We start from the raw sequence: 18,023 nt of genomic DNA, 5'->3' as shown, positions 1-18,023 counted from the left end.
TTTTCTGTGTAAACCATGATTTTTTTCCCCATATTTGATGAATAGAAAGTTCAAAAGAACAGTTCATTTGAAAAATCACTGAACCTAAAGATTTTAACAGTAGTGTTTGTGTGTGTAAATACATTTCCAAGTAATTTTTTCTAAAATCCTCACCTAGAAGTTGTCATTGTTTTGTAAAGAGAGAAGCCTCAAGGTGATACAAAAGCATGAAAGTATCAAAGGTTTAATGTATACAGTGGTCCAATATACTATGGCAAGCCGTTTTAACATGTAATCCTTAAAACCTACTAGTATCTATTTTCATGCTACTAGTACTACTTATTTTTTAGACACTAGTATCGATTCCATTAAGTACTTGTGCTTATTCTTTACGTACCAGTGCCTATTCTTTAGAAACTAGTATTTAAAAGATACTAGTAGTTATTCATTAGATACTAGTTCATATTTTTTTTAGAGCCTGGTACTCATTCATTTGATACTAGTGCCTTTTAAATAGACACTAGTACTTATTAATTAGATTCTAGTGCCTATTAAATTGGTACTAGTACTTATTTATTAGATACTAGTACTTATACATTAGTTACTAGTCCTTATTATTAGATACTAGTACTTATTCATTAAATACTAGTACATATTAAATAGATACTAGTTCTTATTCATTAGATACTAGTACTTATTTCGATAGTGACTAGTAACTATTCTTTTGTTACTAGTAACACATTTTAAATTTTTGCCATTGACCTCTATGGGGATCTGTCATTCAGATATCAACTATTCAGTTCTGACTAGTATGATACTTGTACTTGTTCACTAGATACTAGTACTTAGTAATTAGATACTAGTACCTATTAAACAGATACTAGTACTTATTCATTAGCTACTACTTATTCAATAGATACTAGTACTTATTAATTAGATACTAGTACCTATGAAATAGATACTAGTTCCTATTAAATAGATACTAGTACTTATTAATGAGCTACTAGTTCTTATTCAATAGATACTAGTACCTGATTATTAGATACTTATATTTATTCCAAATGTTACTAGTAAGATTTTTTATTTTACTGGTAAGATTTTTAACTGAACTCTACAGTGGTCGTTCTGACTAGACATAGTGAAATAAGACGAGTAAAAAAAAACAGTTGTGACTAGTAAGATACTGTAAGAAATGTTACTAGTTACAATTAAAAAAGGTACTAGTGTCTAATAAATAACTAGTACCTAATGAATAACTACTAGTATCTATTAAATAGGTACTAGTAACGAATGAAAAGTAATTGTATACTAGCATCTAATGAATACTTATTAGTAATATTTAAAAAGATACTAGTCAATAGTGGAATAATTACTAGTCATAAATTATTAGATGATATCAAAACAGAATAGCTACTAGTATGTATTAATTTGCAGATGTCTTCAACCTCATAAGAAACTAGTAAGAAAATATTAAGAGATATCTTCTTTTAACAGATCATTACATAAACATAAGCATACTCTCAACCATCCAATCAGTTCATATGGTAATGCAGGCTAAACTAAGGCAATAGAAGATAGATTTTTTGTAAGTAACTGGCTTTGTTGGTTTATCTAATTGGTTAGCATGAACACAAGGAAAGATATATGTTTAATATGTAATTATTGTTTTGAATGTACAGTAGGCTATAATAAAGACTTAACTGCCAATAATTAAAATTCAAACAAAAGTTAACTAGTTCCAAAATACGGTTCATACCCACCAGCCAAACAACCACGATACCCAGAGATTGGGATTTTTGGTGAGCATTCATAATTCCTTACAATCAAAAATTCGGAATATTAATATGCGTCTGAGAATGAGAGTCATGTCAAAATAAGAGTATATATGCACTATATTACATATGCCTATTCATTATTTTATTTTTTACTCTAATAGCATTAAAAAGGTAGGTTATTATTATATTGTTATTATAAAAACGGCCTTATGCAATTCAGTTCGTTTCCTGTGTCATCTCTCTGATATGTTATTGGTTCATTAATATTCAACATATTATTTGCATACTGATTATTTAAATAGTACTAGTATCTATTAAGGTAAGGATATATTTGATCTAAAATGTTACTAGTAACTAAAAAATAAGCACTAGTTCTATTTCTTCTTAACAAGTTAGGTATAATGAAACACTAGTCACTATTGGAATAAGTACTAGTATCTAATAAATAAGAACTAGTATCTAAAAAATAAGCACTAGTAGCTAATGAATAAGTTCTAGTACTTAATGGAGTAGACACTAGTATAAGTACTAAGTACTAGTAGCATGAAAATAGATACTAGTAGGTTTTAAAGATTAAGGGCCCTATTTTAACGATCTGAAACGCAAGTGTCAAAGCGCAAAGCGCAAGTAACTTTGTGGGCGGATCTTGGCGCTGTTGCTATTTTACCGGCAGGATAAATGACTCTTGCGCCAGGCGCAAATCTAAAATGGGTTGGTCTGAAGTAGCTTCATTATTCATAGGTGTGGTTTGGGCGTAACGTGAAATAAACCAATCAGAGCGTCATCTCACATTCCCTTTAAGAGCAGACGCGCTTTTTCTAAAGCGGATTCCTATTGTAGCCTAACGGTGGATTTGCCAGGCGCGCGTCAGGAGCGGTTCTATCTATCTATCTATCTATCTATCTATCTATCTATCTATCTATCTATCTATCTATCTATCTATCTATCTATCTATCTATCTATCTATCTATCGTAATAATGTATGATTTGCAAAAATGAAAACTGCTGCTTCTGTGTAGATGAGAGAATCAAAGTGTATGCGCGTTGTGCACACGCTACATTGATTATGGCCAAGCATGCGCCCTTAAAATAGCATATGAATAACATGCGCAACGCGCCACTGACTTTAAACTATTTTTTCCTGGTTAGTGGCGCAATTGTTTTCTAAACCTGCAAAATAGCATGAAGGAACGTTTGCGCCGGAACACGCCTCCTTTTTTGCGCTGAACCGCCCAGGGAGCGCAAGTTCATTCCCTAGTTTAGCGACGTGCTTCTGTGGAGGGAAAATAGTACTTTGCGCGGGTGCAAAATAGTAATGATACATGCGTCGGTGTTCAAAGTCAATTGCGCTGGGTGCAAGATAGGGCCCAATATGTTAAAACGGCTTCCTATAAATATACAGCTTAGTGGTCATTATGCAAACATTTTGCAAACAATCCACAATGTCCCAAATTGGCCAGTCAAAATCAATAATTCCAGAGAGCTATATAATAATTAAATGATATTATGCTGATAAAATATATACTCTAGCTTGAATTGCATTGGATAAAAGCATCTACGTACAGTAAATGTGCACAAGCAGGCTGTTTGCATATAATTTGTTGAAAAATAACAAGTTGCTAATTGATATCTCAGAAAAAAAAAAAACGAATGCAATATCAACGCCTGTATCAAAGTTTTCTCCCACGCACTGCATCCCACTGCACAATCTGCTCATGAGCTAATCGATAAGATAAGCACCCTGTTAAAACGTTGGGGACTGAGTCATTTTTCACTATGAGAAATACTTTAACGTGATGTTCTGCCAGAATTATCAGAATTGCAAAATCAATTTTCTGCTCTGCTGGGATGTCCTATAGTTTAATACGCCTGAAACGTTATTGCCTGATCCCACTTGAATCCGGTTTTCCATTTCATCTGTTACTCATTGTCTGGTGGGTACGCGTTGAGTATCCAGGGTTGTGAGTAATGGTAGGTTCTATTATTAAATAGAGCAAACAGTAGAGGAAAACACAGGCAGTACTTTAAATAAACTCAAACGCCTGAGGGCAAATGCATATTTTTGAGATAAATGTGAAGCTAGCTCAGGAGAATAGATGAATAGCACAATGAAAAGTGCTGTGTCAAAGCAAAAGAAGAGTATTATGCATATGAACTCACTTATTTGTAGAGTGGGCTGTCAGCAGTATAACAAAACATGCCAAACCCCCCACCCCCCCACCCCACCCCGAAAAAAACAACAACAAAAAAAAAACAAATATATGTCAAGCTTGGAAATTGCTTATGTTCTTAGATAAAATATGTACTTTTGTGAGCAAAACATTTCCTTTTTGACATGTGATTTATTGTTTTTGCTTCCCTTGTTCTTTCCAGCTAACCACAGTTGCCCGATTGACCAGTTCAAATGTCCCAATAACCGCTGCATACCTAAGAGGTGGCTTTGTGATGGAACCAATGACTGTGGAGATAATGAAGATGAGTCTAATAAAACATGCTCAGGTAGATCTCTACTCCCTCATACTTAAAAGATTCACCCATCAACATCTGCCAGTTATACTGTACCAATAAGTCATTCTACATACATTGTGGTATTTTCATTTCAGAAATAAAACGTATCAATCATACATTAAACGTACTGTGCTCTATTAATTATTTTAATATTTCAGGGTCACACTAAATACCCGTATAATCTAAAAACAAACTTTACGTTAATATCACTTTCATAATTTTTTGTATATTTATCAATTAACATCGTATGATAAGTGGCATAACTGGGTAACCCAAATTATTGGGTAGGTACTGAGTAGGATTAAGGGATGTAGAATATGGCAATGCAAAATAAGGCATTAATAAATGCTTTATAAGTAATAAACAGCTAATATCCTAGTAATAAGCATGCTGATATGCAACTATTTAATAGTGAGAATTGGACCCTAAACTAAAGTGTTACCAACATCTTTTGCTTTGAAGTAGTGACATCCATATTTTCATGTTTTAAGAGGCTTTCAAAATTAAAATAGCAATGCAAATATTTATTCTAAGATCATACTGTACATACTATTTCAGTTACAGTTAAAAATGTTTTAAAACACGGTTTTCAGTAGAAATGATGAATATTTCAGTTTTTGTTTGCCATTGAGAAGCAAGTGACAGCATCGGCCTCTGCAATAGTGATTTACCATTTTTGAAATGTTTGCTTGTTTATTTCATTGCTGATTCTCATTTCGAGCTACCTTCTTAGTTACTATAATAGGGCAAGGAGCATTGACTTTGTAATGGGAGCTTGATAATCGATAAGCATGTTTGTGCAACGAAGTTAACTTTCTTTTCCCCAAACTCTTTTTTTTCTAACTAGAGTAACACCTGGCCTGTTTCCAGAAGTTAACACTCTTTCACTACTTTAAGTGCTGTAAGATCAATGGAAAGGAAGAACCGATGTGATAAATGCTGTCAACAGTCTGACATCCCTCTGATAAAGCCGGAGACGGCTCAGGCCTTTGTTGACTTGGCAAAGCGATGTGGAACACAAGTGATTATACTGAATCAGTGAGGAGCTGAAATTGACAGCAGATGTTAAAGCGATTTAATATTTCATGATTCAAGATGATCTGAAGCAGAGAATTGCTTGAATTGGCTGTAAAATAGTCTCTGGCGTATCAATGAAATTTTGATCAGTAAGCTCTGAATTAAATGATTGCCTTTCGGTGGGACTAATTCCTGGAGTCACACATCAGACTAAACCATCTTAAAGAAATTATCCTTAGACTTAAATTGATTACCTCATATGTGTGTGTTCAAACTATGTCCACTGGGATTAGAAATCAAGAACTGGTGCAAGATTGATTGATTGACCGATTGATTGACTGATTGGTTCATTCATTCATTCATTCATTCATTCTGATAATGGTTTTGCTTTTCTTTGTTTGTCATTTTTTCCAAGAATTGTATTTATTATTATTGTTCTATTGAAACAATCTGTTCTCTAAATATTTTCTAAATATATTTGCTCAAAATAGCTAAAATAATATTTAATGGAATCATTTAGTGGAATTGGAATACAATCATTATAATCTTTGCGATTTGCATCTTAGGTGGCCACTGCTAAAAACTCTAAATGTAATAATTAATCAGATTATCTTGTTCCCTTTTTTTTTTTTTTTTTTTTTGTCTTGTCTTTAGCCCAGCCATGTCGGGCTGGTCAGTTCACCTGTGGTAATGGTCGCTGTGTACCAGAAGCGTGGCGCTGCGATCAAGATGATGATTGCGGAGACATGTCAGACGAGTCCACGTCCTGTGGTGAGTCACTGTCTTACTAGCTAATTGGCTTGGCAAATTTCACTGTGGTATATTGGTGAATCTGTCAGTACTGTCATCATCAACCTGCCTTAGGAATAGTGTCTTTCTTTCCTTTTCCACCAACATATCAAATCTGACTCCATTAAATGCATCTCCGCAACCAAACAAATTGAAAACAAACCAGGGAATAGGAGTAACAAACCTAGGAATAAGGCCATAACAAAGACCACAATGTGCCTTGTTTGTTGTGGACAGGTTATTTGCATGTACATAGTCAGTTTGGCTCTCAAATCACTGGTAACACTTGCCTGAGTGAGCGTTGCCTCTAAAAGTATATCTTTGCATCTCACTCTCACTCTATATTATTCCTCCACCAACAGCTACATGTCAATGCTCAGGGTCGAGTGCAATGTTAACCATGCACGTTCTTCCAGCCCTCGAGTCTGCTTTTAGAAGCAGAAAGGAAATGGGAATTAAACTTAGATGCAAGAGCTTTTAAGAGTGTGGCCGTAATACAAATCAGAAATTATCTGATGTTAAAAGCCAACCATAACTACATCTGAAAACAAACTGAAGAAAATGGCACAGGGCTTTGAGAGGAAATGACCCAGGAAAGTTACTACTGTGAACTCCCACAGTGAAATGACTATTTAGAACAGAACGTAAATTCTTGATATGCTGGGTTAGACAGGTAGCACTTTGAGAAGTCTCTTATTACTCCAGCAATCTCAGTCAAGAAACATTTCATAATCGTCAGTCCTCCTTATGGAAGGAGGCACAGAGTATGATTTTCCCCCCTTATACTTTAAATAAATACAACTTAATTATACTTCTACAAGTTTGCTTTAGGGAATTTCTTCGGTATTCAGTTTATTTCACTGTTAAAGGTGCTGGTGTCATTTTCTTTCCTTAAGCCAGAAACTAATCTGACTAAACTAAACCATTTTAAAATTCTGGACAGTTATATGATATGTTTTTTCCTTTTTACATGTCAGTCTCATACCATCACTAGCTCTCTCTCATGAGAATTGGTTCACATCCTGTTTTCTGTTGACTATGCACAAAAATCAACATTCAAGCATGTCATGCATTGTTTCCCTAGGGTCCCTATACATTTATATGTGCATTTAAAAGGTCTGTGTAAATGCATCTTTTCATGGTATCATGGTTTCATTATATATCACTTCTCCTTCCTGTCATTTTTACTCCCTTGAGAACAAAATTTAAATTCTAACACTTTTCATGCTATGCAGTAAATGTAACTTTCTGGGTTTCTGTCACCAAATGCTGCAAATTGCTCAAAGTGCCATTGTCTTGGTTACCTCTGCTGTGTCTTCGGCTGCCTCAGTACACTCTTTCACAAACACTCCCAGTGTAAGCAGTAATTAGAGTGCATGCCTGACTTCATTTAATCATAATCAAGCTGGGCCGAAAGACGGAACTTCACTGGCTCCCACAACTGCACTGCGCACAACACGTCTAAAACACCGTGACGCTCAGCTTGCTGTGTGCTAATTACCATTCTCAACACATTTCAAAGCTTTTAAAATATAATTTGCCTTCTTACAATATTGGTATTCCTGTGCAGCTGTGGCATTTTGGTATTAGCCATCACTACCATAAAAAAAATAAAAAAAAAAAAACAGGAATTGTTCATCCAAATATGAGTAGTTTGTCATTTACTCACCCTAATGTCATTCTAACTTTGAGTTTTTATTGATTTTTTATTTATTTATTTTTTTTTTACTGCTGTTTCCCATGCATTGAAAGTGGATAGTCCATAAAGTAATTTGCTATGTCTCTTCAGTATTGCTATACAAAGACAAAATGCATATCTTTTTTTTTTTACCACTCAAAATTACGAAAAATGTAATGCTGATATGTGGTCTTTGACTATATGTCATGTGTGACTGTCAGTTTGAGCCTAATGTTGCTCCGATTCAAAAGAAACAATGTGTGGGATTTATTATCAAAGTAATAAAAATATCATAAATACATTTTAATTTTGTTATTATTATAAAATTGTATTATTAATACATTTACGTAATGTATATATTGTGGTATTTCTATGTATATAATATTTAAATATCATTAATATACATTTTAAAATTTAGTAATATTTTTGAAACCCTTTTCTCAATTTTACTTTTGCCGTAGTTTTGCCTTAGGGTAGTAACAATAACTCTAGATTAATAAATGGGATCATGGATGGGGAAAATGGTAGCCTGGCAAGCTAGACCCACATCAAGATGTTGGGTCTGGGAACGCACCATTGGCAGGGCTCAATCCGAGGGGCGGGATAAACGGTTGTCTTTCAAATTCCCTCTGCACGCAATAGGATAGCGCTTCAACCAACCAGAGTGTTTTCCCAACAGCGGAGCTAGTTGATAGATTCAACTTTTGCTGTAACTGGTCGGCAAAACTACAAACACATCTTACTTTTTTAAGAAGTGTCGTTCTTTGTTCTTTTCTCAAAGAAAAGCTTAACTCCAAGTCCTCCAGAGTTGCGGCCAAAGCCGATTCGAAAGACCGCTGTTCACCAGCAGCAGCTCTTCTTTGTTTTCAAGTAGCAGGGAATTCACACGGAACCGTCACAACTCTGCCGCCATTATGTTAAGCCCACCCATCGACTCTATACACGATGTGATTGGCCTGACTAGAGTTTGGTTTTTCCAGCTCGAAAGTCAACTGAGAGTTGCTAGACTACCCTGGCTGCAAAATAAAATTTGCTGCCGCTAGGGTGCGTCTATAGCCTGGCAAGCCAGACCTACATCAAGATGTGGGGTCTGGCAACTCACCATAGACACGGCTCAATCCGAGGGGCGGGATAAACGGCTGTCTTTCAAATTCCCTCTGCACGCAATAGGACAGCGCTTCAACCAACCAGAGCGTTTTCCCAACAGCGGAGCTAGTTGATAGATTCAACTTTTGCCATATCTGGCCGGCAAAACTACGAACACATCTTCCTTTTTTTAAGAATGACTTAAGTGCTGTTCTATGCTCTTTTCTCAAAGAAAAACCTAACTCCAAGTCCTCCAGAGTCGCGGACAAAGCCGATTCGAAAGACTGTTCGCCAGCAGCAGCCGTCATTTTTTGTTTTCAAGTGACAGGTAACCGTCGCAACTCTGTCGTCATTATGTTAAGCCCGCCCCGCCTACTCTATACGCGACGTGATTGGCCTGACCCAATTTAGGTTTTTGCAGCTCGAAAGTCAATGGAGAGTTGCTAGACTGCCCTGGCTGCAAAATACATTTTGCTGCCGCTAGGGTGCGTCTAGATTTCTAGGCTAGTGCGTCTAGATTTCTAGGCTATTAAAATGGTACTATAAATTTAAAACCGCATATAGTTTTAATTTAATGTAGAAATTGTTGCTGCTGTTTTATTTAATAGACAACACTGGCTTGTTGAAGGTCCTATCTTGAAGATAGGATTGTATTATAATCTAAAAGAAATGAACTTGAACTGCCACTGTCTACTGCACAGATTCTTATAAATGATTTTTTCCCCCTTCAAATCAGATTTCACTGGGCAGAGAGTTATTACCCCTGTAGTCTCACTTCTTGTTGTTGAACCTGATCTATTGTGAAAACAGGATGTTTAAAGTAGTAATTGCCAAAGTCAGGGGACTGGAACACTCTGTTGTGAAATTTAGAAGTGGGATTTACTGCTGTCAACAATAACAGCACCATGTTCTGGGAATAAATGTTCAAATAAAACTTTTTTTTATTTCTTTTATTTGTTGACTCAACTGTAATCTTGACATGTAACCGTCTTCTCCTAGATTAGCAACACTTCGAATGATGTGCTTTCCAATGACTTCTAAGAGTTCTTATTTGTGCCGGCAAAGGTTTTATTTGTGAGGGGGGGAAAAACAATTCCCTAAAAGTAATTTTCTCTGGGAAGCCCTTGGGATCTGTTATTTCTGAAATCTCACGTGCTCAGTTTACTGCTGTTCATGTTTTGGAGATCTAAAAATGGTGAATGATGCCTATGCACATATTCAAGCAATTCTTGCTTAATTCAGTATTACTTTTAACAGGTTCTAACCCAATTACTATATTATGGCCATCATTTGATGCCAGTTTAATTGTTCTGTAATAAAGAAACAAAATGCTTAAACTTCAAAGTGTCCTAAGCTTGCATTTTAATGCATTTTGTTCTTAGACTCCTCACTTACACACACACACACACACACACACACACACACACACACACACACACACACACACACACACACACACACACACACACACACACACACACATACTGGTGTCCATGTTTTATGGGGAATTCCCATAAACGTAATGGTTATCTGTACAAACTGTGCATTCTACCCCCCTACACTAACCGTACCCCTAAACCTACCCATCACAGAAAACTTTATGCATTTTTAGATTTTCAAAACACTTAATTTATTATGATTTATAAGCTGTTTTCCTCATAGGGACCAAAAAAAATGTCCCCATAAGGTCCAAATTTACTGGTATTACTGACATTTGGCCCCTATAAGGTAGGGAATACCAGGTACACACACACACACACACACACCATGTTTTATGGGGACATCATTGATGTTTGCAGCACCATATTTGAGTCAAATGACCAGAGTTACCCCCTCATTGCTGAAATTTATAATGTATAGCGATTCAGTAAAGAGGCTTATTATCAGTCTTATTAATAAAAGTCATGGGGCAGCCTTAATACGTTTCTGTGCTCATGAATGCTTCTGTATGTGCAGTGTGATCTCTGTGTTTAATGAAAGCATATATATATGCATCATCTTGATTAAAATACTTTCTTTTTAGCATTTCATATATAAATGTATGAACTGTAATCTATTCTATAACAAGAAGCTCATTTAGTCCCTTCAAGCCATGTGGGGTTTCTTGACTGAGCTGAGACACTTTAAAGAGAAACAGATGTTGTTCCTCCACTGTGTGTCATGTCACTCCTAACATGCTAATGAGCTCTAGTGTATTCACGAAAAGGTATAACGCAGTACGAGACAAGATTTTTATGTTCATAAGCTCTTGCAGATTGCATTCATCAAAAAACTTGTAAATGTGCTAGTGCTTTTTTCCATAGTAAGTCATCTTTAAAAAAGAAAAATCCATTTTCACCAAAGGGATCGTGATCCACAGGTTAATAGCAAAACCTGCTGTAACTCATAATGTTGAAACAATAACCTTTTGATATCTTTGAATCAACGCTAGTGAAGCGCACAAACCGTGCTATCACATCGCTGGTGTGTTATTGCTTCCTGATGAGCTCTTATTGCCTCTGACTGTTTTCCTCTGCATCTGTGAGGTCTCGTTTTCCCTTTGTTTGTGATTTCTTTCCATTAACCTTAGCTAGAAAATAGCAATAATTCACTGTGACATTTTGCATGACCTTCAGGGTGTCGTGGTTTCCGCAATACTAGCACTAAACCCCAGCAGTAGTTTTATTTTTTTTCTGTAAAAAATTCTAAAATGCAACGCGCTGCAAGAGAATAGTTACAGGTTCGCCCCCAAACTTGCAAGAAACTATGAAATTTCCTGAGGACAAAAGAGCCTCCAAATTTAATCTATTAGCATGACAGAGCAATCTGTGCCAGGACAAACTTCTTTTGCAATTTTTCAAAGCTAAAAGCTAAATGAAAAATGGGTTTTCTTCTCCGGTGTATCAAAGAGACAATGATGTATTGGCTGGGGTTCAAGCGTCAGGGTTTTTGCGGCAAACGTTTCTCACGCTCTTTGTTTCTGCTCACAGCGTTCCCAACCTGCGAAGCTCTCAGCCAGTTCAGCTGCGCTAATGGGAGGTGCATTAGCATGAATTGGCATTGTGACTCAGGTAAGTGTATCTAGAAGTAAGAAAATACTTTACCATTTGCTTTACTTGCTCTTCCATTTGGCACTATGATATATTAGCCTATATTCTTGGGAGCTGATAAAAGAAAGCCCAGCACTTTAATTCAATTAAGTTCATTGATCCTACTGTCCAGTCTTTTTTGTTGCACAAGAAATGCATCACATTAATAACCATTAAATATTCACAGATTATTTTATATGAAATATCTCCATTTCAGATCAAGGAGAGTGTAAAATACTGACCTCTATAATTAATTGCCGGCCCTCAAGGTCTGTAATACGTTATTGCCTGAGTGTGGCACTCAATCAACAACAATAAAACCTGCTTGTTTTATATGTGTTTTTCTTATTTATTTCGCTTTTCCTCTTTTTTTTTTTTTGTTTCTCAAATGTGAACATTCAGCCAAGGTCAGCATATGGCAGTATTTCTTATCCAGGGTCAGGGCCTTCAGATACCTTGCTGATTTTTCAGTACAAAATGAGGCTTGGCGTAATTCAATGCCCTGAAGACTCTTGTCTGAAAATCTCCTGTGGTGCCGTCCTCAGTTTTTGTCATTTTAGTTCTTAGTATTGTGCAACAAACCATGAGGCACAACAGGGTTAAAGACCCCCTTAAGGAAAATGTCCCATTTTCTGGTACCAAAGTGTATGATGATCTTAAAATCTATTTATTTTTATTGTATTTTGATGGAGCAACACAGTTTGTGAGACAATACTTGTTTTAAAAAAAGCCCAACCTTATACATTGCTGTTCAAAAGTTAAAGTAAGTATTAGTAGTAGTAGTAGTAGTAGTAGTATTTACGAAATTAACACTTTTATTTAGCATGGAAACATTTAAATGTATCAAAAGTGACAGTGAAGACATTTATAATGTTACAAAAAAATTATATTTCAAATGTGATGTTCTTTTGAACTTTCATTCATAAAAACATATGGTTTCCACAAAAATATTAAGCAGCACAACTGTTTTCTACATTGATATTAAAAAGAATTGTTTCTTGAGCAGCAAAACAGCATATTAGAATGATTTCTGAAGGAGCATGTGACACTGAAGACTGGAGAAAAAAGACTAAATTACAGGAATACATTTAAAAAAAAAAAAGTAGAACATTTATTTTACATTGAAATAATATTTCACTATATCAGTTTGTATTTTTAATTATAAAAAATGCAGCCTTGGTGAGAAAAAGAGACTTCTTTCATAAACAATAAAAAAAATAAAAAATCTTACCAACCCTTAAACATTTGTATGATAGATTATGTGGACACCATACTGTCAAAAGTTCTCTTTTGCAAGTAATTCGGTTATTAATTGTGCATGACTGTACTGTATTTGTGATTGTAGATGATGATTGTGGAGACAACAGTGATGAAGCAGGCTGCATTCACTCCTGTGCTAATGGCCAGTATAAGTGCACCAGCGGCAGATGTATCCCAGACCACTGGGCCTGCGACGGGGACAATGACTGCGGGGACTTCAGTGATGAAAATGTGACTTGTGCTGGTGTTGCCCCTGGTAGGACATCACCTTTCTCTCTTTGCCCATTTTATAGGGTCCTTTGGGATGTGCATTTAGGTAATGTTGTGCTCGCGGGATGATTCCTGTAAAATCAGGCTCTGTCTGCACTTTGGTTGGCTGAGGTATGCATGTGTCAGATGGATATATTGCTCTGTGAGCACAATTTTTGAAGTTCTAAAACCTGTATGAAGGCCCCTGCATTTTGTTCCATTTGATCATCTGCACGCTGTCTAGATTTGATTATATTAGATATAACTTTATTGACATTGTGCAAAAATACTGAGTCAGTAAAATATAGGCAGCATCTAATCAGAAGTGCAAATATTAATATAGCATATAAATGAATGATAGTAAACTGCAAATGAGGTGTAAATGGCATTATAGTATTCAGCAAATGATCTGAGTGAAAATCATCATGTGCAGCGTCTGTGTACCATCGCTGTCCAAAACTGTAATCAAGACCATGAGATGGAGATATTGCCCAGTTTGCCATCGTAACCAAATTTAACAATGAAAAAAAGGTGTTGCATTTGAATATTCTGAAAAATTGTCTTTACATCAATCATTGCTGTAATTTCTGAGTACTCGGGTGCTTAGTTACAGTGTATGCCATATAAACACACCAGAGTAATCAAAGAGCGTTTAGAGAGGTTGAAATTCCCTGTTACGTTGATTAAAAACACATTTGTGTTCGTTTCTGTACATGACCAACTTAACCAACCTACGGAGTGGTTTCCAGAGAATCTGTTTAACACGACTAATTAGCAGACTAACAAAGAGCCAAACGATAGCGATCAAGTCAGTGTTGCTTGTAATTGCCTTGGTGCGATGTCCCTAATTTGGGGAACACAAGTTTAAAACTTTCTCTCTTTTCATACACTTGACAGATCTAATCTTATCTGAGCTCACTAGGGAACCACCTTACGATTTGAATCTTTTAATCTGCTGTAATTACCTCTGAAAGCTGAGGCCAAGTCCTTCAATGCTTTCAGCTCACCAGCTTGTCACAGAAATGTTGGAGCCATTCATCAAACGGGCTCCTGACAGAGGTTCTCGGCTCCTGTCCGTCTCTGAGGGTTTGTCCGGCTCATGTCCTTCCAGTGCAGGGCTCAGATCACTGTATAACACATGCTCTGTATGTGTAAAGTGGAGGATACCTTGGTAACTCTCAGCATTAGCCTTAAGCAAAGCAGGGGGGGCCCTTTAGTCTTTAAGGGTTCGTAATGTTACCAGCTGTCTTTTTAGGGAGGCCATTTGTTTTGTTTGATGGCAGTCTGGGGATTGAGGTAGGTTTTGTGTATGTATGTATTTAACTCCTGTCAATAGTCAGGGTTCAGAATGAATCAGAAACTGATATGGCAGGCTACAGTAAAGAAGCCTTTTCTTTTGTGCTTGTCCTAAGAAATTCTCACCCCTGTCCTTTCCGTTGAAAGCGCTTTAAGTTTCACTTGAAGTATTTGCCAGGGTCAGAGAGAATATTTAAATATGTATTAATGTGGCAAGAAAAAATATTGAAGTATACTTGATACATCTCAGCCTATTTAACATTATTAAGGCTAGCTGAAGTAATTTGAACTGAAAGCAGAGTTAAAAAAAAAACGCTTATGAAACCTTACTTTCTTCATTTTTTTTTTTTTTTTTTTACTTTTTGTTTCTAATACATTCTTATGGTTCCATAAATTAGTCAAAAATTAATTATTATTTAAATATTGTTAGAAAAGTGTTCTTTCGTTCCCAATTGATGAAATAATTTCAGTATTGTCTTTATTAGAAGCAGCATAAATTCAATTGATTTTACATTCACTTACAATTAGCTGTATGTGTTTGAATCACTGAACAGATTCAGAGTCATTTGTTCAGGACTTGAACTACACTTGTCATGCTTTACATGTTTTATTGACTTAAGAGAACAGACTCATTTGTGCTGTTGGATTATGAATTTAAAAATCTTATAGTCAAGTAACAATAGCACCAGCTAAATGTTTAAGTGCCCATAGATTTCAAATTTGACAATTCTTGTTTTGCATGCAATTTGCAGTATTTATTATAATAATTTATCTATGCACATAATTTTTTTTTTAATTCATGTGCCCTCATAATGTTTAATCGGAATTACTTGTCCCACTTGCAACGACTTCTCTTCTCTGATGATGTTTTTCAGCACGAGGGTGGGAAAACCTGTCCTATAGCAAACCAGGGTCCAATGATCCAATCAATTCCCGGTGGACAAAATCAAGTCCCGTCCTACATTTTTTCTCATTCGACTAGATGTTTCACTCAGATACAGTGAGATTTTCGATTCTACAGCTAGAATTGGACTAGTGGTCATGGTGGTGTATGTTTGATTCACTAAAAAGTACTGACTCATTAAAGTCATTGTTCAGAACTGGAATTCACTGGTTACGCTGTATGTGTTTGATTCCCTAAAAACATCCAACTCATTAAAGTCATTGTTTGGAACTGGACTACATTGGTCATGCTGTAAGTGTTTAATTCACTAAAAAGATCTGACTCATTAGTGTCATTGTTTCAGGAATTGGACTACTCTGGTCACGCTGTATGTGTTTGATTCACTGAAAAGTAGCAACTCATTAGAGTCATTCAGGAGTTGGAGCACCTCAGGCTCAATCTTCTTTTTTTTTTCTTTTTTGTCATGTCCAGCGTTGCCTCCTGTGGAATGCAGTGGAGAGGAGTTTCACTGTCGCGCTGATGGGACCTGCATCCCTGAGCGCTGGCGCTGCGATGGGGATAAAGACTGTGAAGACGGCAGTGATGAAACCAACTGCAAGGGCGTTAAGAGAATATGTGATCCCCAGGCAAAGTTTACCTGCAAAAGCTCAGGTAAGCCTACCAGATGTTTCTCAGTACCAGTAAGTCTGCTCTGACCTCACTTTTTTTTTAACACTGACCTACTGCTATATTTTCCTCTTGTGTTCAATATAACACATATCAAATGTATTAAATTCTATGAAGCAGTGGGTGATATTTTATGCCATGATGTCATCCTTAAGCTTTCAGTTATCTTTGCCTCTTGCAAATTGAGTCAGATGATAAATCCAGACTGTTTTTAGTTACATGGTGCAATCCTTTGCAATGTTAGAATTTGTATTTATCCAGAACGACTGAGATGAATGGTGTAAGTTGTGAGCTTGAATGGTTTGTACTTCACAGTGATTTCTATTTTGGTAGCAAAACCATTATTCCATGTTCAGTGTTAGCTATTATGTAAAACTAAAAAGGTGAGATATGCAATTTCTATGCCACTGCCCACTAGCTTCGACGAATGGAAAATGAAGACATCTCAAGGTTTTCCAAACGTTCCTCGATCTGCTATTGGTCGGTCGAACAGACAGTCCCGCTCTTAAGTCACATCTTTGGTTGAGCCAATGTTGCTGTGTTGGAAAACCTATGAATACTGTTGCTTGCAATCTTTTCATCAGATAAAGCTGCAGAACACGTTGAATGCATTGGGGTGGAAAAATGTCACATCTCACCTCTACACAAAAATGATTACATTCAGCGTTTCTTTTGAACATATTTTGCTGTAATTTGTATCATCACAATTTTTTTTTTCTCCACTCAGACCATAGTGAAATCAATCAACATGGGGCTTTTTTGATGTAGCAGTCACCCTAATTATAAATGATTGCCTTGAAAAGACATCTAGAGCCAAACCATAAAAGAGCTCAAGATTTGTTCGTTGTTTTGTTCCTATCCCTTTTGATGTAAAGAATGTGCTAAAATGCAAAGTACACCCTTTCCGGACCACTGCACTGCAGACCGAATGCCAAATCCCATATCATTTTGCCAGGCTCAGAAAGTGTGGTGAACTGTTTATTTGATCATAAAGGTAGACTGAACACAAGGAAACCTGACTGCCAACCTGACTGTTTTTAAATCCTGGGTTTTAGTGTTGCAAAGTTTGTGGTTAGTTTTAAGACTTTTTTTTTTTTTTTTTTTTTTTTTTATTAAAGTCCCCCTGTAGTCAATAATTTTATCCCTTAATTCTTTGATCACCAAAATGGCATATTATTATTTTTTTTTTTTTTTTGCCTTAAAATGCCTTAAATAGCTTGAATGTAACTCTACATTTCTACGTTCCTTTTCGCAATCTCAGAGTCAAACAGCTGCCTTCTAAAAATCAGTATTCTTAGAAACGCTTTGAACAACTTAGAACGTCAGTGAAGAAACGCATATAGTTCATCATTACATCAAAAAATATACATAATTCACCCACTATATTGCTAAATGTACCCAATTTTTCATAGCAACAGAAAAATATACCGGGATAACCTGGCTTTTCTTGAGACTCCCCTGCTCAGCAGTTAATGATATGCTAAAGCCCGGCCGCACATTGACGTGATTGGTTACAAGGTAGTTTGTGACGTAAGAAACACAGGCGATTTGAGAGGTCTTTTTTTCACTTCAGTTTTAAGGAGAAAATGGTGTTGGCTTATGAATTTGCGCATGGTTTGTCTTAAAGCATATAAACACCACAGACAAAAACAACATTAAAAACTTGAATTTCAGGAGGTCTTTAAATGAAAATTTATATTTTACAAATATATTAAAATAGAAAACATTTAACAACATTACTGTATTAC

General features: G+C 36.0%; 1 protein-coding gene across 1 annotated transcript in view; it reads left to right on the top strand.

Annotated features, from left to right (window-relative positions):
• The window catches only part of lrp1bb (low density lipoprotein receptor-related protein 1Bb), a gene marked incomplete at its 3' end in the record, with an annotated part of 323,276 nt that overhangs the window by 194,474 nt on the left and 110,779 nt on the right, over nucleotides 1-18,023 (top strand). The window contains exons 17-21 of the mRNA XM_081367857.1: nucleotides 4,128-4,253; nucleotides 5,934-6,050; nucleotides 11,802-11,882; nucleotides 13,246-13,416; nucleotides 16,081-16,260. Of these exons, the coding sequence (XP_081223983.1) occupies nucleotides 4,128-4,253; nucleotides 5,934-6,050; nucleotides 11,802-11,882; nucleotides 13,246-13,416; nucleotides 16,081-16,260 (675 nt within the window). The remainder of the gene's footprint in view (nucleotides 1-4,127; nucleotides 4,254-5,933; nucleotides 6,051-11,801; nucleotides 11,883-13,245; nucleotides 13,417-16,080; nucleotides 16,261-18,023) is intronic.

Source organism: Scardinius erythrophthalmus, assembly GCF_964197995.2.
Source record: "Scardinius erythrophthalmus genome assembly, chromosome: 6".
Classification (NCBI taxonomy): Eukaryota; Metazoa; Chordata; class Actinopteri; order Cypriniformes; family Leuciscidae; genus Scardinius; species Scardinius erythrophthalmus.
The sequence above is the reverse complement of the archived record's forward strand: the minus strand, read 5'-3'. Positions and strand labels throughout refer to the sequence as shown.